Here is a 25,634-nt window from a genome sequence, read left to right as displayed (position 1 = left end):
ACTGCGCAGTCGCAGGAAGCAGGACGGGCATTGCTAGGGAGTCACAAATCCGCTCAGACCCAGGTGTCCATGTGACGCAGGAAGCCTAAGTTGGGAGACTGAGGCATTCAACTAAGCACTCGAGGCCCCAGATTCTGGCTCCATTCACTCACTCAGTTTGCAAAACCCTCATCCCTCCATGTCCAGAGGTGGCTACAGTCTACGTTCACCCCGTCTGGTCCCAGGGCACTGGGGTGATCCCCGCCCCAACGCAGCTCAGAGAGCCCCCGAGGCTCCGGCCGTCCTCTCCTGGGTCTGCTAACAGGAAGCCATGCTGTCTGGGGGCCGGTGACCAAGGGCAGTGGTGAGCCAGCAGATCTCTGTTCAAGTCTACAACCCAACACTAGTCACCCAAGCTCTCCAATCCCAATTCTCTTTCCTATAAATCAGGCGTCCTCAAACTTTTTAAAGTGGGGGCCAGATCACGGTCCCTCAGAGAGCTGGAGGGCCGGACTATATGAACTACTAATTCCTACTGTAACACCTCGGCTGCGCTCACTGCCCAAAAAACCTGGCAGGCCGGATCAGACTCCTCTGCGGGCCGCATGTGGCCCACGGGCCGTAGTTTGAAGACCCCTGCAAATGGTGGTATGATACCACAGCCCCTGACAAGAGCTGATGTGCAATTGTCATCAAGGGCCCAAAACACCAGGCACTAACTTCCTCCAGCAAACAGCCCACTAGGTGCTGACAGTCAGCCCTGGACAGGTAGGTGAGAGTTCCTACAGGAGAAACATAGGGAACTCACTAGGGAGGGAAAAGCAGGCCTGGGGAATGTAAGCAAAGGGCAGAGGCTGCAGCTGGGACCTGAGTGGCTGATCAGGAGAGAAGGGGTGTGTGACCATCCTTCCACAGAAGCTTCATCTTCCAGAAGCTCTCAGGGCCCAGGGCTCTGAGGCCCCTTCCTGGGGGAACAGGGGCAGGTTACTGGCGTCAGAGCAGAAGCACTGGGTCGCAGCTAGAGGCGCTGGAGCCCAGCCTCCTGAACATGTGTGTGACTGGGCACGCCCTGAGCCCCCCTCTCCCTCTCCGCATCCACCTCTGTCCCATGGAGCAAAGAGCAGGCCTCCCACCCCTGGTGGCTGTGTACTGTGTCCCCAGCAATCAGCAGGAACTACGTTTCCCAGAATTCCCATCCTCTGTGGCTCTGAGTCCCACTTGGCCCCCAGAAACATCTGTGTGGAAGGCAGAAGTGAAGTGTTGGCCCCAGCCCCTGGGGGCGGGTGCAAGGCGCCAGGTGCTGCTGCAGCCACGCGTGTCCTGCTAATCCGCTGGCTCCGCTAGAGGGAAGGCGGCTGCCAGCCCAGCACCCCGGCCCCTGCTGGGCCCCTCCAGGTCTCTGTGCCCTGAGCCACCCACAGCGTCAAAGTTGAGACAATGAGGTCAGATGGGGCTCTAGTCCATCTTCAGGGAACCAGATTGTCATTGCTCTGCTCCCCTCATCACCCACGTTTCCTTGCTTCCAGGCAGCCCTGCCGCCTTCAGGCTCAGATTCCAGGGTGGCAGCCAGCAGGGACCCTTCTGCAGCCCTCCTCCCTGTAAGGTTCCTCCCTGCAGCCACATCCTGTGTGGTTCCCCTGAGAGAGACAGCCTCTCTGCCTGAGCCTGACACCCCTCTGCCTAAGGGTGTTGCAAAGTGCTAAGCACGATCTAACTCGGAAGAAATGCCGTGTATAAACAGAGAAGCCAACATGCAAAAGCCAGGTGTGTCTGTCTGTGGGTTATTTGTCACCCTCACTCTGTGCCTCACCCACAGGCTGGCTGGCTCACTGTTGCTGCCTTGATAGGGCTCTGAAACACATGAGCCCGGAGGGACCGCAGAGGACCTGGGCTGGCCCAGAGCTGCCCAAGTCCTCCCTCAAAACCAGCTGTCAAGTCCTCAAGTGCACGGTGCCTGTCCCACCAGAGTCCACCGCTCCCCTCTCTCCACACCGCCACCCATCACCGTCAGCATGAGCAGAGTGTCACCGAGAGGCAGGCACTAGCCTGCTCAAGGCATCTGCCAGGGCTGTAGGTATCCCGCAAAATGCAGATGCTGAGGCTCTAACCCACCAATGAGATGAAGCCGTTGGGAGGTATTAGGGTTAGAGGAAGGCATGAGGGTGAGGCCCTGGTGATGGGATTAGTGGCCTCCTAAGAAGAGGAAGTGATCTCTCTCTCAGCCACTCCCACTCCCATTGAGGAAAGGCCAGCTGAGCCACCGTGAGAAGGCGGCCACCTCACTGAGACGTGAGCAACACCTCCTGTGGCTTAAGCCACCCCGTCTCTGGCATTTGGTACGGCAGCTCGAGCTGAGAGTCCCCGGGCGTGATAAAAGACGGTGTTTCTGAGACGATCCTCTCTGAGAGTCAGGGAGCCGGGGCACGCGTGGCTGAGGATGAGAAACTGCAGCCCTGGCTTCCTTCAGAGTGCGGCCACGCTGCCTCACGTCCTCTCACAGCCACTCAGCCAGCACCGGACGGTACAGAGACAGGTGCCCCGGGCCACTCAGCTGTGTCAGGCCTGGATGTGTGCCCGGCTGTAAATGTACCAGGATATCTCATCCATGACCTTATAACCATCTCTCCTGCCACATGGACTCTGCAAACAGAGGGACAGCCACTCTGTCTTGTCAGGTTTCCGTTTCCACTGTTACCAGCACTGTGATTTCTCAGATTTGCATCTCACTGAATGGTTAGAAGATCAGGGCAAAAAGATGCAAGAAAACTGGCCAACCCAGGCAGGTGCCTTTAACTCCAAAGCTAAAGGTGCATGTGGGTTAAAGGTAAATGCTCCGTAGATGGTGTTTATGCCGTGAGCTTCTCCATGACCTTCTAGAAGTTAGAAACAAGTTATCCCCTCTGAACTAGGATAAAACAGTAAGTGGCCAGAAAGTGTTCTAGACAATGCAGGCTAGGAGCAGGTGGAGATTATAATCTGACAAATGGTTAAAAAATAGTAGTTAAACAAAGATATGGGACCTGGAATTCAGCAATCACAGGGCTGAATCCATCACGATTGACTAACACCAGCCCCCAAAGAAACTTAGGGATTAGGGTGTTGATTTTTTAAATCATTACATGGTTTTTACTTGATGTATAATTAACATACAATAAAATGTACAGGTTTTTTAAACATTTGATTAGATGAATTCTGTCAGTGATTACACCATTTAAAAACCCCTAAAACGAAAGAGAGAGCATTTCTGTTACTAAAGAAAGTTCCTTCATGTTCCCTCTTCCACCCACTGCAACCACTTTCTGACTTCAATTACCATGGTTAATTTAGTCTTTTCTCCGGTTTTGTGTCAATGGGTTCACACAGTATCATACAGCTTTTCCTGGTTGTCTTTTGTCAACGTAATGCTTTTGAGACGCACCTGTGTTGCTGCAGGTCTCAGTAGGGCGCTTTGCAGTCCTTGAGTCTCAGTGATCAGTGCCACAGCCTCCCCATGAGAGACTTTCTCTAATCAATCGGAATGCCTCCGGGACACCAGGCTTTTTCATTTAGGTTCTCAGGGGAGACATGTAGTGGAGATGCAAGAAGCAGGAAGAAAGCTGGAGGGGCCTAATCATCCTCCCTTATAGGAGACCATTTGCCATCATGAGAGCTGTACCTTCAAGTCAAACTATCAGGTGAAATGACCTCAGGCAGAGAAGCTGCTACAACAACCTCTCCCATCAGCGTCTACCAACAGCCTCTAAGGCATCTTCAAACTACGGCCCTCGGGCCACATGCGGCCCGCAGAGGAGTCTGATCCGGCCCGCCAGGTTTTTTGGGCAGTGAGCGCAGCCGAGGTGTTACAGTAGGAATTAGTAGTTCATATAGTCCGGCCCTCCAGCTCTCTGAGGGACCGTGATCTGGCCCCCACTTTAAAAAGTTTGAGGACCCCTGCAAAACATTCAGTCCAATCACTGATCAAGACCTTGGCTGTCAGGATATCCCAATGCAACTTTCCCACCCTGTCAACCTGCTGGCTAAAACCAAACTCCACCACTCCCCATGCTATGGACTGCACGCTTGTGTGCCCCCATATTCATATGCCGAAACTCCAATCCCCAGTCTAATGGCATTTAGAGGTGGGCCTTTAGGGGTGATTAAGTCATGAGGATGGGGCCCCTGCCAATAGGGTTAGTGCCCTTACAAGAACAGACACAAGAGAGGAGATCTCTCTGGGCATTGTGAGACACAGCAAGAAGGTTGCCAACCACATGCCAAGAAGAGGACTCTCACCCGACACCAAACCCACTAGTACCTCGGCCTCAGAATTCTCAGCCTCCAGAATTATGAAAAATAAATGTTTTAATCCTGATCAAGACACAGAGAAGGTAACCACTGTGCTTGCCTCCTCCCATGACCATATAAAAATTACAGAACAATCAGCGTGGAGAACCATCTGAAGACTGGCTGAACAGGTCCTATAACTGAGGATATAACGAAGCCACATGGAGACTGGTAGGAGGGGCAGAAAACAAGAAATGAGCTGGCCCACACCCACGTGTTGTGGTTGAGAATCAGGAGAGCTATTTCAGCTACAGAGGTCCCCCTGAGGACTAAGGACGCAGTCTCACACCTGCTCCCCAGCCAAAGCACCAGTGCTGAGAAGAGGAGCTCCCATAACATCTGGCTGTGAAATCAGCAGGGATTCATCCATCCAGGTGATAAAGAAGGCTGCTGGAAACTCAGGTGTCCTCTTAAAGGGCCCCCACACAGACTCCCTTGCTCACAGGCATCCACGCTGGGCTTCAGCAAAGGTACAGTTGCTGGGGGGAAGGGGGTGTGTGAATGCCAGAGACATACAGGGAGAAACAGAATTTGGCTTCAAGACAAGTGCTGGAGGGACAGCCACCATTGCCCCATATTGAACGCTCCCCACACGCAGTCAAATCGGAATCTACATTAACCTGGTGAACACTGGGTGACCGACTACCTGAGACCCAGCCCCACAAACTCACACACCGCCTAGGCCCTTTCAGCAGCAGACAGTTGACCTTAAAAACTCTCCAAGGTCCACAGTCCCCAAGCTTCACCTTTTGCTGGGTGGCCCAGGCTCCGCACTGGTGCCAAATTTGAATCTGTCCTAACCTGGTGAATACTAATCACCCTGCCCACCCCCGGGGACTCCTTGAGACCCCACTTCACATATTGCCCATGGGCAGGTGGCAGCTGGCAGCAGGCTCAGGGTGCCCCATGCCTTCTGCTGAGCAGCCCCCAGGCCCAGCACAGGCAGCTACCAGCCACTGATTGCTTTGTAACTCCTATCAGGCAGCCCCAGGCAGCAGCTGACCTTGGCCTGCACTGGAACCCTTCCCAGGAGGCCCCAGAACCAACACAATAGAGCATCACCCAATGAGCACACAAGGGGCACCCCCAAAAGGGGATCGGCAGGTACCGAACCCTGCTGGGGTGAATCCTATGCTGGGGGCCAGCCAGTCCTCACAGCCAGTCAGCCTGAGGGTCAACTCCACCCACAAATGTGCCAACAGCAATCCAGGCTCAACCTCAACCCACACAAGGGACACCCCGACACGCATGCTCAGGTGTCCGGGAGGCTGTGCCACTGGGCCCCACAGGGCACCCAGGACACAGGTCCACCCTGCCGAGACCGAAAGACGTAGCAGATCCTCCTCAGACAGAAACTACAAGGAGGCAGCCAAAATGAGGAAATAAAGATGTCCCACATAAGAGAACAGGAGAACACTCCAGAAAAAGAACTCAACAAAATGGCGGCAAACAATTTAACAGACACGGAGCTCATAACCCTGGCTATGAGGATGCTCCGTGACCTCAGTGGAAACTCCCACAAAGAGGGAGCCAGCAGAAACAAGTAAATATCTGCTGGCTAAGCCCCCCAATCTATAATATTTTGTTATAGCAGCCAGACAGACTTATACATCCTCCATCACTCCTGCCCATAAGCCGTCCACCAGAGGAGAGGTAGGTGCGAGTTAACAGCTATACATCCAACTCACCTTCCACTGATTCACACTGTCACCTAAACTGAGCAGCCCTGTTTCCGGCTGGTCAGCAGCCAACAGCAGTTTCTAACACTGACAGAGCTCTCCACCCTGTCTGCCACCCCTCATCCTTCCATACAGCCCCTCCCCAAAGGGTTTATTCATGGTGCTGCTAGCAGGAGCCCCTTTCCTAGGGAGATTTGTGCTGCACTTGTCACATCCCACTTTAGGTTCACTCCGTGTCACAGTGACACCAGGAGATGCTATTCCAGGCCACCCTGAGCTGTGGTCCCCACACCAGACACAGGCCGTGTGTGAACACCCACCTCACCAGCCCCCACAGCCCAGCGCGTCCCCTTCACCAGCGGTGTGACAGCACGTGGGGGGTGGGGATGGTGCTTGCTTATGCCTGCAAAACAGCGTCCTAATGAGGACAAATTTCAAACCGCTCTGAGGCTGCCCTGCTATAGAATTACCCAGGGAGACGCTGGAGCTGGCAGAATAGCCAATGCCTATCGATTTATGGCCTCAGGTGAAATGAAAAGTCATTCCAATCCTCAGATCTTTCTGTCCCCCAGCCCCATGCCCCAGGCAGATGGGAAAGCTGGCAGATGTGGAGAAAATTACACAGAGCACAAGCTCTCAATTTCCCCTGGTTATTAAATTATATCGACAAATTGCCGTGGATGCACATTAAATGACTTCACAATTTTAAAATTAACATATCAAAGCGTTCTGATATGGGGAGGGTCAGAGCTGAGGGTGTGCAGCTGAGGGCAGTGGGTCACTGGTGGGGCCTGCAGACGGAGAGCCCTGGCCCCTGGAATCCCAGCCGAACCGGCCCACCTGCCAAGTCTTGTGAAGGGAGCAGGTGCCCAGCTCCATGGATACCGTGAGGCTGAGGCTGGCAGAGCCAGGGGTGCCACAGGCGAGAAGCAAGCAGTGCCAGGGGAGGCACTCTGCCTGCAGGGGCCAAGGAGGGTGCTGTGAGGTGCTTGGCTCCGGCTCTAAGACTCAGCCTTGTTTCTGTTAACCAAGGTGTCGGCCTATTGCTATTTGTTCAGGAGAGCAGGGCCCGCCGGGGGACCAGCACTCCGGAGCCTGAGCACTGCCAGGAACTGGAGCTGAGCCGCTGTGGCCCGTTCGCTCACCTTCCTCCCTGGTGGACCACTGGGCATTGACAGGCAGTGACACCTCAGGGTCCCGCAAACCAGGACCGAGCACAGTAAGCCCCCAGGACAGCCAGACCCTCAGAACACAAAGGCATTGGCCCCAAACAGAGACGCTAAGTAACCTCTAGGATCAGGCCACGCCACTCGCCACTCAGGGTGTAGAAGGTATTCTCGCTCCCATCTGCCAGGCCTATGACCTACTGCCCTTCCTGCATAAAAAATGCATGACAGTCTCCCTCCGGTGCTGCCTGCCGGTTCTGAATTTCAATGTTGGCGAAATAAAAAGAGCAATTCACAACGCCAAGACATTGCTCCCTCTATGAGCAAACGCCTTAAAGATCAGAAGGAATTTCAGTGGAGGAGCATGGGATGAACACACACATTCAGCCTAGCGAGGCCACTCAATGGCAGCACAGGGTTTTTTGGTTTTTTTTTAAAGGTCCAAACCCACAAGGACAAAGACAACAGAAGAAGGACAACCGCTGCAGATTTGTGTGAGCTGGGAAAGCAGACAGAGGTGTAGACAAAGGGGCAGGGGGAATGGCATCCTAGGGCAAGGGGGAGGATGAGAGCAAGATGCCCAGGTCCCAAGGGCTCAGGATCCATGCCACTCGGCACCCTGGAAAAGGGGGCAGCGGGGAGACTAACAACAGGAGGGTGAATTGGCAATGTCCTCAGGAGCCCAGATCCCTCCTCCACTGAGTGAGCAGTATGATGGCGGTTCTATTCCCAAGCAGGCAGAGAAGCACTTCTCTGCAGAGAGCAACACACAGGGTCCCTCCCAGGTGAGCCAAAGGCAAGGTGACTGCCTTGAGAGGGGGTGAGTTAAAGGAGTTTGCCTTCTATCCTCCAAAGTGACTAGCCCAGGAGAACAGAGAAAATGATTTAAGTGCATAAAAGTAAAATGTACAGACTTATAAAGAAAACCAAATATACTTGCATTCATTTAATAAGACAGAAAAACTGCTTTAGTCACAGAAGTGCTTCTAAATTAATGTATTAAATAGCAAAATCCAATAGCAGATCTAATAAGCACAGTAGTTTTAAGTTGTGATAAGCACAACAGATATTTTGAGATATCTGCCAAGTCAACCTTAAATTAAAAAATATCTGATTTTTATTTTATTGGTGAAGAAGTCACATGCACTCTAATATTACAACTGTGATTGACTGCCTAATTTTATAATGGAAGAAAATGTTAACAGTCAGATTGAGGTGAAATAAAAATAAAGATAATTTATTTCCAATTAAAGTTTATGGATCCCCTAAATTTCATCCCTGAACCCAAACACGAGGTTAAGAAAGTCCCTGCCCTACAATTAAGGTCACATTTGGTAAGTCTTGCCCACACACAATCATAAATATATTCTTAAATATACATAGGCAGCCAATGATCACCAGTCTTGGAAGCTATCTAATATAAAAGACAGAGATAAAAACAGATAGAAAAAATGTCACTTGCCAACAATAGTATGCAGAGAGATGAAAACTTTTAAAAATTATCATTAATATCATTAGGAATAGGAGATACTATACTGTCATGTGAGAAAAGGATGCTTTAAGAAGAACATATCAGGAATAATAGTTCTTAGAATTTAAAAACGTACTAACAGAAGTTAACAACTTTAAAATCATCAGAAAATAAGGGCGAGGGAATCTCTCAGAAGAACAAAAAAAATAAAATATAGGTGCTCTGTTGGTTGGGCATCATCCTAAGCACTGAGGGGTTACTCGTTTGATTCCCAGGTAGGGCACATCGGCATGATTTCTTGGCGAGGGACGTGCAGGAAGCAGTCAGTCTGTGTATCATTCTCACATTAATATTTCTCTTTTTTGCTCCCTCTTTCTTTCTATAAAAATCTATAAAAAATTATAAAATTTTAAAAAAAATCTCTATTTAGTAATTGTTAAAAAATTAAAAACAAAATATAGGAGCAAAAAATTAGAAGACCAGTCCAACATTTAATAATATAAAGCCTAAAAATATAAGAACAGAAAAAAACAACAGCAAAAATTATTAAGAAAATAATTTAAGAAAATCTTCTAGGATTAAAGGACATGAATACCATTAAAGTTTTCAAAAGCAATAATAGAAATTAAAAGACAGTCAATTAATGCCTTCAAAACTCTACAAGTAAACTCATTTCCACCCAAGCAAGTTATCAAAACAAGTCTGAAGATAGAATACCAACATTTCCAGACATTCAAAGTCTTAAACTTTTTGTCTTCCGTGCACCTGTCTGAGGAAGCTGCTGGAGGATGGAGTGGCCCAGGAGAGGCAGCAACATGGGGCCAATGAGATACAACCGGAGAGAAAGGGAACTGAATCCCCGGGATTGCAAGGACTGGGATCCTAAAATGGCAACTGTAGAGCGGACCCCGAGTGTGCACATATATACTGTGTGTGTGTTTGTGTGTGTGTGTGTGTGTGTATGATTTATATTATATGTTTCTTTATTAGCATGAGAAAATACGCAATGCAATGCAAGAAAGGAAAAAATACAGCAACAAGACTTCTGGGCTCGGCTGTGAATAACATTTACAATCTTAATAATAACATGTTGAATATTGATCTAATCAAAATAACAATGTAAATGTATTGGGAGGTAATTAGGCAGGGAAATGATTAGAGGGCTAAACAGGACAGGAAGTCAAGATGGCATGTCAATAACTGAGAAAGCAAGAAGTAACAACACATGCTTGTTACTTAGAGATGGGAGCTGGAAGGAGTTATAAGCAGCTGCCCCTGGGGAGGGGGTGATTTTTATAGTGAGTCTTGCAGAATAATTGACCGTTTAAATTATATGCATGTACAACTTGGGTAAAACTGAAACTCAAGGTAAAGAAAATACTTCAGAGCAGTGATTTCTGAGTGTGTTAGTCAGAAAGCGAACCAGCGGGAGATGAGCATTAGATATAGGTGAGGAATTGGCCATGTGACTGTGGGGCTGGCTAAGCAGTCAGAGACCCAGGAGCGCACTGGTAGGGAGGACAGGCTGGGACTCAGGCAGGCACTGAGGCCACTGTCCAGAGGCAGAATTCCTCTTTCTCGGGGAAGCTTCGGTGATTCAAACTTTTCAAATGACTGGATCAAGCCCACTCAGCTTATGGAGTATTTCTTGAAAAGTCAGCTGATCATACATATTAATCATCTCCACAACATTTCTTTCCAGCATCACCGTCTGTGTTTAAATGAATAACGGAAGACTACATGGATCGATAAATGAACTGACAACACTGCTTGTTTCACTAAGGTTACCCTAAGAGCACTCACTGGTGGTTCCGTCACTAAGGAACTTTCTCCCAATTACAAGTAACTGGGCTCCGTCAGCGGTCCTCACCTGGCCGAGGGTAGGTTAGTCCAGAACCTGAAAGCCACCAAACACCTCGAAGGCACAATGTGGCCCATCGCCACAGAGAACACACTTCTGTGCAGAGTAACTTGGCCAACTTCTTATGTAAGTGACCATTGTGTCTCTTAAAAGAAACAAAACAAAACAGGAAAGAAAAAAAAGAAGCACCAACAGCAAAAACTAAAAAGAAAAATAAGCAAACATAAACTCACTTACCCACCAAAAAGCTGCATGTGAACAAAATGAAGGAGCCGCTAAAGATAAGAACTTACTAAGCTAGAAAGCAGTGCTCGCTTTGCAGCATATACACTAAAATTGGGATGATACAGAGATTAGCATGGCCCCTGCACAAAGATGACCTGAAAAAACACACACACCCAAAACTAGAAAGCAAATCGACAGACCTGATCTGCAAAGTACAATGCAGGTTTTTAAAAGAGAAATGCAGGAAACTTCCTGCAATCTAGCTTAAGAGACAAAAGCAAGGCTACAGATGAATATTAGCAACACGACAGAGCCCATAAATACAGATGGATTAGAGATTATAAAAAATCATATGAGACTATCAGGAGCAACTTTATTGCAATAGACTTAAAAGCCTACATCAAATAAGCAATTTCTAGAAAAACAAAGCTTGAAAATTGTTCCAAAAAACATAAACTATAAAAATATTTAAGGTGATGGGGGGAAAAAACTCAATAATAATCCTATATAATAAAGAGGTAATATGCAAATTGACCCTCACGCCCTCACACAAGATGGTCGCCCCCATGGGTCAAAGATGACCACCACAAGATGGGCGCTCAGGCCAGCAAGGGAGGGCAGCTGGGGGTGACCAGGCTGGCAGGAGAGGGCAGTTGTGGGCAATCAGGCCAGCAGGGGAGGGAAGTTGGGGGCAACTAGGCCTGCAGGGGAGAGCAGTTGGGGAGTGGTTAGGGGGTGATCAGGCTGGCACGCAGGTGAGCGGTTGGGAGTCAGCAGTCCTGGACTGTAAGAGGGATATCCGGCTGCTGGCATCCCTCTCCCAAGGGATCCCAGTTTGGAGAGGGTACAGGCTGGGCTGAGGGACACCCCTCCCCCCAGTTCACAAACAGGCCTGTGGTACCAATAATAATAGAAGCAACAAACACCCATTCTAGCACCAAGGGCTGGGCGCCTTTTAAATGCTTATTCTATGCACTGGCTGAGCAGGTCCCTACAAATCCACGACACAGGCACTCATGTTAACTTTACGGATGAGAAAACTGTAGCCAAACAAGTGCAGTAACTTGTCCAAGTCTCTCAGCTAATTTACCCAGGAAGTCTTGGCTGCAGAGTTCACTGGCTCAATTTTGAAGGTCAGTTCTGCTAAGACATAAAGGGACAAATAATTCCTACATTATAACCAGAGCACAGAAAAAGAAGGAAAAAATAAAATTAAAAAAGCTACATCATAGATGAATCCGATCATCCATATTCCAAATGAGAAAATGGTAACTTTTATGTTCTATACCCCAGTGAAGAAATACACGTCTTGAATAATAAGAAAAAGGGCTCTGGCTGGTGTGGCTCCACTGTGTGGGCACCATCCCGGGCACCAAAGCGTTACCGATATGATTCCTGGTTGGGGCACAGACCCAGACTGTGGGCTCAATCCCTGGTGGGCAGTGAGCGAGAGGCAGCTGGTTGATGCTTTTTTCTCACATCAATGTTTCTCTCTCTGTTTCCCTCTTCCTTCCTCTCTCTCTAAAAAATCAATTTTTAAAACACTTTTTAAAAAAGCCACATAACTCATAACAGGGTGGGGCAAAAGTAGGATTACAGTTATTCATATGGAAAATAATACAGTAATTAATAAATAATAATACAAGAATAAACTTTTTTGTACTCACAACTGTAGACCTACTTTTGCCCCATGCTGCATGTGGTACACAAGGATAGGGCTTCAGCGGACCCCAACCTTTCAGACCTCATGGACCACCAGTGGTCTGCGGCCCACTGTTTGGAGACTGTTTCCCTAAATGAAATTGTAAGTGGAAACATGCAATGGATTTAAAAAATAGTACTTTCTGGACAAATAAGGCTTATCCCAAAAATGTAGGGATACCTCAATATCAGAATATTGATTCAAAATATGAATATTTTAAAGAATAAGAAATATCTCAGTATATACAGAAAAAATACTCAAAATTCAACAGCTATTTGTAATTTTTTTTTAAGTTGTAAGCAAAAAAGAAATTGAATAGTCACTTCTTCACTCCAAAATCAGCACCAAACTATTAAATACTGAATTAAAGATCTTGGATAATAAATAAGACAAGGAAAGGAGAGAAATATTAGAATTATAAGAAGAGTCAAACTGTCTTTACATAATATACCCAACACAATCTGATAGCCAAAACTAATTTTAGAAAAGTCAGCAAGGTTACAGGTTACCAAAACCAACAATATTGAAATACCACTAGATTTTGTATGCAGTTAATAACTTAGAAAATGTAGCAAACATTAACCCTTAAAATAGCAACAAACTGCACAAAATATAAGGGAATAACCCTAATTAAAAAATGTATAAGGTCCTTATGGAGAAGATTGCAAACTTTCACTATAGGACATAGAAAAAAACATGAATGGAGAGAGATGAAATGGAAGGGAGTATTCCATAGCTAAAAGGAGCCAGTTTACTCAAAATTAATACATTTAATGCAACCTCACTTAATGCTACAACAGAATTTATCATTAAATTTTGCAAACTAATCTTGAAATTCATACTGAGTACTACAAATGCAACATAAGTCAAAACCATTTTGAAGATTCCCAGCAAAGAGGGACCAAGCATTAAGACTTACTGTAATTTCAGAAATGTTACCATATAACAACAATGGAAGAGAACCCGCAGGCCCACAGCATGGAACGTGACTGGCTCAGGCCCAGAGATGGCCACACACCCATGGGGATTTGGCATCTGATGGAGGTGGCTTTTGAAATGGAGGCAGGAAAGGCCTATGCTCATATAAGAAAAATAATCAACAAAACTGGGTCCTTACCTCACACATTAAAATTCTAGACAAATTAAAGGTCCGATTTTAAAGTCTATTTTTATAGGACCGGAGCAGCAGCTGCCAGGCTGGGAGCGGCCAGGCCCAGAGCAGCCGGGTCTGGTGCGGCCAGGCCCGGAGCAGCGGCTGCCAGGCTGGGAGCAGCCAGGCCCAGAGCAGCCGGGTCTGGTGCGGCCAGGCCCGGAGCAGCGGCTGCCAGGCTGGGTGCGGCCAGGCCCGGAGCAGCGGCTGCCAGGCTGGGAGCGGCCAGGTCTGGAGCAGCGGCTGCCAGGCTGGGAGCGGCCAGGCCCAGAGCAGCCGGGTCGGGTGCGGCCAGGCCCAGAGCAGCGGCTACCAGGCTGGGTGCGGCCAGGCCCGGAGCAGCGGCTGCCAGGCTGGGAGCGGCCAGGTCTGGAGCAGCGGCTGCCAGGCTGGGAGCGGCCAGGCCCAGAGCAGCCGGGTCGGGTGCAGCCAGGCCCGGAGCAGCAGCAGCCAGGTTCAGAGCAACTATAATAGGTCAGGAGCGGCGGTGACCAGACCCGGAGCAGCTGGTTGTGGAACGAACCAGAGCAACAGAGGCCAGGCCCAGAGCAGCCAGGCCTGGAACAGCTCGCTCCTCGCCTGTCCCTGTCCCACGGCTGCCTCTCAGACATGGCTGGAGACTTTTGTGGGAACTTGAGGGTCTGCTGAATCAAGTGATGAAGGCTTAGATCTGGATGTGTTGAGTTAGTATAGGGCTGGGGTGTTGACCTGTGAGTGCCTTGGGTGGGGCCTGGATGAGGCTGGTTGACCTATTTGGAAATGTCTTTTGTGTGAAATGTATCATTGGGCATGTGGTGGTATTATTGATATGAGAAAATGCTAAGTAACTGATTTACTATCTGAAAAGGGATTTACTATCGGGGAAAGGGAGGGAGGAAGAGACTGAACATAAACTGCACCTATGGATGAGGACAATGGGGGATGGGGAGGGGGCGGAGGGTGGGGTGGGAACCTGGTGGAGGGGGGAAGAAATGAGGAACCTTTGTAACAATATGAACAATAAAGATTGACTTAAGAAAATAAATAAATAAATAAATAAATAAAAGTAAGAAGATATTGGCATGCATCTTAATTGCATCCTGGACCCCCATCTTCTCCAATAAAACAATACCAGCATAAACCCATAAGAGAGGGGACTGATAAACTTGGTTACAGTGAAATGGAAGGTGGAGGTGGAGATGAGTGAGGGGTTTCTAACAAAAAATACACAATATTAAAAAGAAAAACTAAATATCAAGAGAAATTGTTTGCAACTTGTATATAAGACTGGTGCTCAGAATCTATAAATAAAAACAATAAGAAGACAACAGAAAAATAGGTGAAGGATGCATAAAGAAGCAGTTTATAAAAAAACACAGACAATAAATATAAAGAAGTATAATCAACTTCAGCAATAACCAAGGGAAAACAAATAATAAATATCATTTTTTCGGCCAAGAGACTAGAAAACTATATTAGAGGCTTAGTGCACAGATTCAAGAAGGGGGCAGGCCAGGCTGAGAGACCCACGGGTGCATGATCAGGGCTGGCGAGAGATCAAGAGAGGGCTTTAGGGCATGTGCAGCCTATCTTGCTCACTCCCAATTGGCCAGACCCCAGCAGCAAGCTAACCTTCCGGTTGGAGCATCTGCCCCCTGGTGGTCAGTGCACATCACAGTAAACTGGTTGAATGGTTAAACAAATGGTGGGACACTTAGCATATTAGGCTTTTATAGTATAGGAAAGGATTTGAAGATATCATGAAGCATGGTGACATTCTGAGAACGTAAACTGGTGCAGCCACACCAAAGGGCAATTTGGCAGATCTACTAGCCCAAAATTCCTCTCCTAGATGTTTACCTAGAGAACCCCCATCTGCACATACTACACATTAATTACCATGATAGTACAACTGTGTTCACCCCAACGGCTTTGTGATAATCAACTACTAGAAACTACAATACTCAAATGCCCTACAGGGGAGTGGCTACAATACCTGAATGTATATGATAGACGTTAACATCATACATATTCTATATCTTAAAAACATGTGCCCTAGCCAGTTTGCCTCAGTGGGTAGAGCGTTGCCCTACAGACTGAAAGGTACTGGGTTCGATTCTGATCAAGGGCATATGCCTGGGTTGCAGGGTCGATCCTCAGTGGGGGGTGTGCAGGAGGCAGACAATCTCTCATCATTGATGTTTCTACCTCTCTCTTCCTCTCCCTTCCTTTCTGAAATCAATAAAAACATTTAAAAAATGTTGAGTTAAAAAGTTGTGGTGTGATATGCACAATACCTATTCATGTAATAACACACATCATTATATTTCTTATGGATATAAATGTGTCTCGTACAAAAATCAGGGGTGATGGTCAAGCTGCCTCACTGGATATCACCTGCTGCCATGCATCACTAGTGCTCAGAACAGAACACGAGGCTGTGGCTGCAGGATGGTCTGGTCTGGGCCGGGCCTCCCCGTTAGCTTGATTCTCCCACGGGCGTGTCAAAGTGTCCACAGCACAGACTGCTTAAGGTTCCCTGAAAAATAAGCTCCTCTTGGTTTTATCCCCTTTCTCATAGGGTTCTGGCCAGCTGCCTGGTATAGCCAAGGGCCTCACGCATGCATGATTTATTCATTCAATATACATTTGTCAACATACATGTATTAAGTTCCTACTACAAGCCAGGTTCTGTTTAGGGCTGGGAGGACAGTGAATCTTAGTCCTTAAGGAGTTTAGTCTGTTCAGGGAGCAAGTAGGAGGAAGATGACACTGCATTGTGGTCAGAGCACGAGGTGTCACGGGAGCACTGAGGATGGGCACCTGCATTGGGGATGAGTGTTGCAAAGCTAAGCCAGTGCTCTTAAAGCCTCGGAGGAAGAGAGATACCAAATTGGAAGTGCGGAATTCTCACATTCCAAGTGGAAAGACAAGTGCCGAGAGATTAAATACATTTCCCAAGGTCAAGCACAGAAGCATCTGAATAGCTAAGTACTCAATCTTGCCTTAGCAACATGCATCCTTCATAAACACCAGTGCCCTTAGGTACACAGATGCCCCTCAATTAGACTGGGGGTGAAGAGGAGCGGGCACATTTCTTTCTCTATCTCCCTCCCTCCCTTTCTTCCTTTCTCTTCTCGGTGTTTGTTGCCATAACCCAGCGGCCTCCTAAGGCGAGTTTTCATAGTATTTGTCATGTGGGAATCTTCAAGGCCACTGGGAAAATGGACGGAGGAGGGGAATGGGGGGGGTGGGGTGTCGCTTCCATTCAGTAGTTGGAAAAGCCTAGACTTGAAGTTTATTCAGAATCTTCTGTTTGACAGAGTCTCGGCCATGTTTCCTCAGTCAGGAAACTGAGAGCATTGCATTCGCTTTTCCTCAAAGCTGACTTCCCGGACTCATTCTCTGTGGCACTGCAGGAGGCAATCCGCAGGGGAGGAAGAGCGCCGAAAACACCTGGCTCTGTTTGTGTACGTGTGTGTGTGTGTGACTATGTGTATATGTGTGTGTGCATGTGTGTCTCAGTATGTTTATCTGTGTGTTTGTGTCTATGCATACATGTGTATCTGTATGTGTGTCTTTGTATGTCTATCTCTGTGTGTCTGTATATGTGTCTTTGTGTATGTCTGAGTGTCTGTGTCTATATGTGTCCACACGTGTGTTGGTGTGTATCTGTGTATGCATGTGTGTCTGTAGTATGTATCTATATGTATTTGTGTGTGTGTGTCTGTATGTGTGCTTCAGTGTGTATGTTTGTGTATGTGTGTATGTCTGTCTGACTCTGGAGGAAATGGTTCCATTTTTTCACCTGAGGATTTCTTTCCTCGCTGGGAAACGCAGTGAGTCTAACTCCCTATCTGCTTCAGGAAAGCTGTGCTGCTCTAACGAAACCAGCTGAAGGCCCTTCTTGAGACGGAAACACACACAGGGCCTGAGAGACTGACGAGAACAGCGCAGCAGATGGCGCACAGACATGCCGCCTTCTGAGGAAGCTCAAGGATAACACAGTGGCGGGGAGAGAACCAGCCGGCATTTCCCAGGGAGCAACCTGAACTGGCAACAAGCCCACTGTGTGCAACAGACCGAACAGAGCTGTGCCCATGTCCCCTGTGACCCCCTAGGAGCCTAGCCACCAGCAGCGAGTGCACCCTGAGTTCTCCTGGCAACGCCCGAGGCAGCACACTCCGCACAGCTCCCCTCACGGTGCCTCTGACCACAGCTGCGCTTCACTGCTGCTTACCCTTCCCTCTTATCTCACACTTAGTCTTCACTGGACTGCCTGTTTATAGCGTGACTTTTAGCGGAGCTGTCAACTTCCCAGGTAGCGGATGTATAGGTTACAGCAGGAAAACAAGGCCTCACTTCATGGCAACTTGAAGTATTTATTTTCCATAGATCTGAGCAGGATTCCTCCTGGCCTAGCACTGTGAAGCCATTAGGGGCAGAGTAAGCCTCTGGATGCCCTCGAACTGCACCTATTAAAAATGTGCAGGTTGATCAATGTTGACATGGTTTTATGTCCAAGAAACTATCACCAAAAGCAAGAGAATACTTCCATCACCCCCTAAAGTTTCCTCGTGGCTCTTTAACTCTTTCTCTTTCTCCTCTCTCCCCCTCCCACTCCCCACCACCACCCTCAGGCAACCACCACCTGCCTTCTGTTACTATAGATTAGTTTGCAGCTGAAATATTATATAAGTGAAATGCTATACACACGTTCCTTTTCGCCTTGCTCCTGGTGCCCGCCTTAATTATTTTGAGGTTACTCCATGTTGTTGTATGGGTTAGTGCTGAGTAGTATTCCATTATGCAGATATGCCACAATTTGTATATCCATCACTTCCTGATATACATTGGGGTTGTTTCCAGTTTTTGACGTTAAGAAGAAAAAAAAAATACAATAACCATTTGTGGAAGGGTCTGTGTAGGCATATATTGTAGTTTATCTTGGGTAAACCCCTGAGGGTGGAATGGCTAGATCATCTGATAAATGGATGTCTAATTTTTTAATGAACCTCTGAACTCTTCTCCAAAGTGGATGAACCGTTTCGCTCTCATCAGCAGTACATGAGAGCTGCCGATTCGCCCACACATTTGCTTTTCTTAATCCAGGCACTCCAGTGGGTAGGCAGTGGTCGCTTATAATTTGTATTGCCCAGATGATGAATAATGTTGAGCATTTTCTCGGGTGCTTATTTGCCATTCATTTATCTCTTGTCTTGTGAACTGTCTGTACTAATCATTTACCAGTCTTCTTATTAGGTTCTTTGTCTTCTTTTTAAGCCGTTCCTTATACATCCTGGATACAAGTCCTTTGTCTGATACGTGGGTGCTGGCTATGCTGTCCGGTCGTTTTCCTAATGGCCTCTGGGGGGAAAAAGCCTTTCATTTTGATGAAGTTCAATTCTTATGATTCATACGTTTGAAACTGGATCCAGCAAACCTTTGGTTAACCCAAAGTTACAAAGACTTTCTCCTTTCTTTTCTTTTAGAAATTTTAGACTTTTAGGTTTTACATTGATCTTTATGACCCATCTTGAGTTAATTCGGATATAAGGGTGGATGTTCACCTTGTCCATATGGTTACCCAGGTCCAGCTGCTCCGGCACCACTCCCTGTAGAGCTTTCTCTGTCCTCCACTGAGCTGCCCTGGCACCTGAGTTGGAAACCGGTCGGCCAGATAGGTACAGACCTATTTCTGGGCTCTCTCTGCCTTGAACACTCTCAGCCAATAATAGCCGGCTTCCCTCAGTGCTCAGCTCTCTTCTGCTTGGTAGCTGGTTGGTCCAAGCTTGTCTTGAAGATGAATAAAGAGGTCAGTCTTGCTTAAGTGCCGGGATTATTCTATTGGCAGTAACAAGGGTGGAACGCCACTGACAGTCTGACCAGGTTTCCCCCTTTTGGTGCACGGTGCTGGGAGAGGTTGGCTGGGGATGTGGAGGACCCTGGCTGGGTGTGATTGTTCTGTGTGTATGTGTTTAAAGTACTTGTCAGCACAGGTCCCGGATTAAGTTCAGAATTATGCTTGAGAGCGTGTCACACTGGAAGACGAATCTCTCTGTTGCTGATGGTGCACAGGAATTTAGAAGTTATTACTCAAGAAGGAGCTTACAGCATTGCCGACTCTGAGCTGAGCCTGTGCAGGCATATATTTTAGTTTCTCTTGGGTAAACCCCTGAGGGTGGAATGGCTAGATCATCTGATAAATGGATGTTTAGCTTTTTAATGAACAGTGTCCCTGAAGTCACTTCTCGGGCTGTTCAGTACAGTCAAAGCTTTCAGAACTAAAGGTACCAAAAGGTCCACCAACTTCTATAGTCCAGTAATATCAGCCAACACTTACCCAGGAGTTAAGTGCTAATAAGCACGTTACTTAAATCTCCTTATTTTGTTTGCTTACCAATCCTACAAAGAAGGTGCATAAGGCAGAAAAAGGAGGAGCAACCTGCCCTAGTTCTCCAGTTAGGAAGCCAGAGTTGAGATGTGTCCCTGACTTCAGCCTCGCATCCTTAGCCCACATTGCAATGCTCTGGGCACTGAAGGGACCTCAGAAACTCACTGAGATGTCTGAGAACCAGCTTTTCCATCTGTGATGATAAATAACAGGTAAGATCCTGACCAGTTACTGAAGGCATGGCTCTGTCTCAGTGTGGGGGATGGGGCAACCTCACGCAGTTGCTTTAACAGCTCTGTGACATGCAGTGCAATGTTCCGTTTCGCTTTCACCTTCCCCACAAACACATATATGCACGTAATAAATGACCTCAAAAGGGATTAACATAGTACATATATTTTTCTAGAGGTAAACTTAAAGGGTTAATATTTGAGGCCTATATTAGCATGGTGCATGTAGCTGAGTGCAAATTAAATCGCATGAGAGGAGACCTTACTTTTGCATTTAAATCCCTATATACCTTGTCCAGGGTGAGGCAAAAGTAAGTTTACAGTTGTCAGGGCATGAAACACAGAGTATATTCTAGTGTTATTATTATTTATTTATTATTGGCTTATTGTCCATACGAACAAATGTAAACCTACTCTTTCCCTAACCCTGAATAGGAAACCATGGCAACAGCAGCATCTCCATTTCCTGGTTCATAAATCAGCTGCCTTATATAAACACTGTGAAAATATTTCTTTTATTTTGTAAACATATTTCTTTTCTCAGCATTTGTAAGGAGAAAGGGGAAGAAGAATCAGAGTGCAGGTGACACTCCTCACCCCGAGAACAAAGCAGTCAAAGACACACTTCAGTATGATATCGTGCCCAGAAAACTTAAACAGATTCACCCATCAAGTTGCAAAGGAAAAACTAATTCTTATTACAACAGTTGTTAAATGGATGGAGAATAGTAGATGTCAACAACAGACTGGCTCACTCTGCTACTAATGTCAGCCCATTTCTCTTTACCTAAAAGACATCTCATTTTAAAAAGAGTCAAAAATCTATGGAGAGGGACACAGACCCCAGGACAGGCTCAATTATGTTAAGTCTTCTCATCTTGCCCAGCGCTTCTCTCCACCAAAGAATTCACACTCTGCAATGAGCTCTTCAGGGCTCCCAACATGCTGTGCCCACTCTCTCCACTGCCCGGCTTCCCTGTAAACCCGTGAAGAGGGGGTGCAGGAGGGAGTGATGGGAAAGAAGAAGGATCTTACCACTTCTGGGAGCAGCTTAATTGAGAGGTCGTGGATGGCTTTGATCACTATACACATGGAGGACAGAAGGAAGATCACCCCCAAGATGACACAGGCTCTGCAAAGAAACAAAACATGGAGACACTTAACTGGGAGGACTCCACCTGCCCATTTACACAATGGCAGTGACAATGACCCAACCTGAGGCACTGGGACCCGGCCATGATTTGCCACATTCCCACTAGAACCACCCACAGTCTCAGAATTGATAGGGAATCATTTCTAAGAAAATGATTCAGAATTTTATCACCACGGTCAACCCTATGGGAAAGAGACTCCGACATCCTACATCATCCCACAGCTTTCTATGAATGCTGGCATGGAAGAATCTCCAAGGCCATGAAATCCACACCACTCACCTGCCACACCCCACCTGGCAACCCAGTTCATGCCTCCTCCGGCCAGAGGGGGCGGAGTTCAATAGCAAAGGGCGGAGGCTCTAGCACGCGACATCCCAAGCTCTACCATTTAACATGCTGCTTGATCTTGATCAAGCTACTTAACTTCTTTTAACCTCTATTTTTCTCACCTGTCGAATGGGAATATTTCTACCTGAAGATGGAATCAGATAACGCACAGAGCATAAAAAAGTAAACCATGAATGCTGAGTTAAACATAGGAAAACAAAAGCGCACCTCAGATGTCTCTCTCTGGTGATCAAACACCTTTGAATTACAGAGTATTTATGGCAAATAGAGCAATTTTTGGGAAAGAAATGAGGGGAAATAAGTTAGGATGAGGTCCACTAAGACTCCCAGCACAGGTGAGGAAGGAGGAAGTTAGGGATGAGGCCAAGGGCGGGGTATGGGAAGGGCAGGGAAGTCTATGGGGCTCAGGTTCCTAGGAGCTGTCTCTGGCACCCAGACACAACAACTCACAGGAGAAAGAAAGATGGGATTTGAAAGTAAGTATGAGGAAATGATAGAAACAAGGGTCAAAATGCCAAATTAAAATGAAAAGACAGAGGAGAGAGGAATAAACATGTTCCCTAGACCTGGACAGCAGGTCAATACGCTGCTTGGCTTCTCCTCGGCAGGCTTCTCATCCACACTCCAGCTGTAGGTTTTATTCTTCCGACACAGATGGAAAGAAGGCCTCATTGCTGGCCAAGGTGAACCACAAGAGAGCACCGAGATGTAGAAAAGGTAATGACTGGGCTGGGTGGGGTCTTGGACAGACTGGCCCGGAATGAGTGGGTGAAGGGGCTGCAGTGGAGAGGAGAGCAGTACAGGGATGAGGTGGGCCTGCCGGAGGCCCTTTAGTAAGGAGATACTGGGACAAGACCAGGGATCCCCAGGGGTCGGTGGATCACTGCTCTCCAGGCACTGGCCTCTGAGTCCCAGCTGTGCCCCTGGGGAAGACGGTGATGGGCCAGCTGTGCCCAACCCTCGACATGACCATTTCTACCCACAAGCAAATGGGACCCTGAGAGGTTCCATTACAGGACAGGAGCCTACAGTCAGGGTAGGCTTCCAAGATAAGGTTTGTGATGTGGGGTTTTTCACTCCATTCAAAAACCTCCCAAGTGACTAGCAGAGACTGATCCGCCCTCTCCAATAAATCCAACCACCAACTCAGTGCTTCTCAACCCTGGCGGCACCCTAAACTCACCAAGGGCTTTTCCTGACAGTTGCCCAGAGACTGCCCCAGTTCAATTTTGTCAGAATCTTGGAGAGGGAGGGGGTGAGATTTGTTTGAAAGCTCCCCAGGCAAGTCCCCTGTGCATCAGGGCTGAGGGTCCCTGCCCGGGGACAGGTGAGGCCCTGTCCTTAGGGAGCTTCCATGTGGGCAAAAAGCCAGGGAGGGAGCGGCCATGCCCACGGGTGAGCAAAGAAAAGGCCCTAATGGCCCCGCCAGACCTGCCGTGTCTCTGTGTGCGGAGCAGCCTTCTCCCCAGGATGGGGTAGGGCAGCCCCCACTTGGGTGCCAGACCTTCTACAGTCTGTCCCAACTCCCCTGAGAAGCGTCCATCACACACCCCTCGGGTGGAGAAGTGGAGGGAGAGGAACAAAGGTCTGAGCTTCCTGCCGAGAGGACACAGTGATGCCACAGGAATCTGTCCCTCCGGTCACTGCAGGCAGCTCCATAACACGCTAAGTGGGATTGCATTTTGTTCACATAACTTAAGGAGGCATGTACTGAGAGTGCAATGGTCTCCTTATATAATATCTTGCTTATATATTTTTAATCAAAACTACATTGCAAATCCCTTAAGGGCAGGAAGCCTGTCTTCAGATCAGTGTCTACAGTAGCAGGCAGCAGTGCGTGTGCATCCGAGCGCTGAGGTCACCGTTCACTGATGAAGTCATCACTAGTGGCGTGCACAGCTTCCCCCACTTACGGCTTACCAATACTGCAGGAGGTGGGCGGGGAGGCGGGGGGAGAAAACACTAAGTCAGACGGTTTGCTTCTGGAACAGCCCACATTGTCAACCAACTCTGAAGTGTAATGGACATAAAAAGAAATGATGATTTGGTTTATTAAGGTTGAATTATACAAAACTGACATCATATTTTCTTCATGAATATACCCACGAATAGGCCAAGAAATGTTTTTAAAACCTATTTCCATCTTTTTTTTAAATGTGGTTCGAATTAAAACCCACAGCCACCCTCCCTCCCGCCCCCTGGCTGGGAGCCGGAGTGCAGCAGCCCCGCAGCCTGAAGCAGCTATTATTAGCAGAGGGCGTGAGGCTATTTTCTGACATTTTATTAATAATGTATTGTGTTTACACAGCAGCTTTCTCCCCAGGCACCCAAGCTCCATACTCCACTCAATAATGCTCCAGAGGCCCCTCCCCAGGTGGGGTTTTGTCTTTCTGCTGTTTCATAGACTGGGAGGGAGAGGTATGTTTCAACACAAGTAAGTAATCAAGTGGGGGAGTCAAGGACTAGCAAGCTGCCCAAGGTCACCCAAGGAGAATGGCGTCAACGCAGATAGAGAAGCCAGGTCTCCTGACCCTCCCCCCCCCCCCCCCCCCCCCCCCCCCCCCCCCCGCTCCCCCATGGCCATGCCCGGTTGATCACCCGCCCACAGGAGGCTCTGGACACCCACGTCACATCCTCACACCCCTGGCAACCCCGGACTGCTGCTCTCCAGGCTGCAGCAGAGACTTGGGTCAGGAGCAAACACCGCTGCTTCCTGGTTCAGGGGCTCAGGGGCTCAGGGGCTCGGGGGCTGGGGGAGCAGCGAGGTAACACTCCGCCAGCACACCTGGCCTTCACCGGGAGGAGCCCCGTCAGCGGAATGAGCACAGCCTCCTTCTCTCTCTCTCTCTTTCCCAGCGGAGGAAAACTGAAGTCAGAAAGAGGTAAATAAACTACTGTGATTCAAGATAATCTCCAGTCAACCCAGACTGAAGCCGAATTTAAATTCCCACAGGACCAGTGGCTGCCAAAGTGTAGGCCACAGGTCAGCAGCATCAGCGTCACCTGGGAACTCGTTAAAAGAGCAAATTCTGGAATCCACCCCAACCCCTTGAGCCAGAAACTCTGGAAATGGCCCAGTGACCTGTGTTTTACTGGGTTTTACTAAGCCCTTCAGGTGATCCTGAGGGACACTCAAGTCTGAGTCTGTATTAGTGTTACCACTGACACACTGATTGGCTGAACGGCTAGTAAAGTCTACAGAAATGGTTAAAGCCATTGGCACTTTTGCAAAGACCACAAATTGCTAACTGTGTGCAGCATGACAAACCTCTGGATAACCTTGCAAGTAAGCATTCATTTTTGCCTCTGAAATTCTAAGAGCAAAACCTATGGACAGATACTCTCAGGTCCAAAATGATGTAAGGTTATGAACTGTGGGTATAAAGGCCTGTAGTTCACATCAGTAAAGCCTGAGTCTTATATCAAATCTGATTTATTTCCCAGAGAGAAACTGCTTCTAATCATCCCCTAAATCACACCAGACCTAAAACACAGTAGTTTGGCAATTAACCAATATAGTCTACAGCCTAAATTGTAAATGTTTTATTTATCATCTTTCACCCTGGTGTGCAAAGCCATTTGTAATCCAGAATACTGTCAAGTGTAAAATAATGAAAAATAAAAGCCAAATGGTGAGTATACACAGTACTTAGGATGCACAATTTCTAATGCTGTTTTATCCCAGTTGGGTCCTGCTTCACTCCATGTATTCTGCCCTCTACACTAATAAAAGAGAAAGATGCAAATTGGCTGTATCTTCGGGACACCTACCAGCCAATCAGGAGTGGTTATGCAAATTAGCCCAACAAAGATGGTGTGTTAATTTGCATACACAGGCCATGAGCAGTGGGTACAGGGGACGGGGATGGGGACATGCAGGCATTACGCACCCCCTCAGCCACTCCAAGCCTCTGGGCATTGTAAGAAATCACAAGTGCCTTCATAAGGCTGGAGTGAAGGTTCTGGGAAGCTG

The 25,634-nt window shown here is 47.8% G+C and overlaps 1 protein-coding gene and 1 pseudogene across 1 annotated transcript in view; one reads left to right on the top strand and one right to left on the bottom strand.

Annotated features, from left to right (window-relative positions):
* TMEM163 (transmembrane protein 163) overlaps window positions 1-25,634 on the bottom strand; it is a 195,525-nt gene that overhangs the window by 12,649 nt on the left and 157,242 nt on the right. Inside the window, exon 5 of the mRNA XM_036422134.2 lies at window positions 21,195-21,291. Coding sequence (XP_036278027.1) covers window positions 21,195-21,291 — 97 coding nt within the window. The remainder of the gene's footprint in view (window positions 1-21,194; window positions 21,292-25,634) is intronic.
* LOC118710098 lies at window positions 10,787-10,886 on the top strand (annotated as a pseudogene).

The sequence above is a fragment of the Pipistrellus kuhlii genome, unplaced genomic scaffold (assembly GCF_014108245.1).
Source record: "Pipistrellus kuhlii isolate mPipKuh1 unplaced genomic scaffold, mPipKuh1.p scaffold_m20_p_7, whole genome shotgun sequence".
Taxonomy (NCBI): domain Eukaryota; kingdom Metazoa; phylum Chordata; class Mammalia; order Chiroptera; family Vespertilionidae; genus Pipistrellus; species Pipistrellus kuhlii.
Note: the sequence above shows the minus strand (reverse complement) of the source record. Positions and strands in the feature narration are given on the sequence as shown.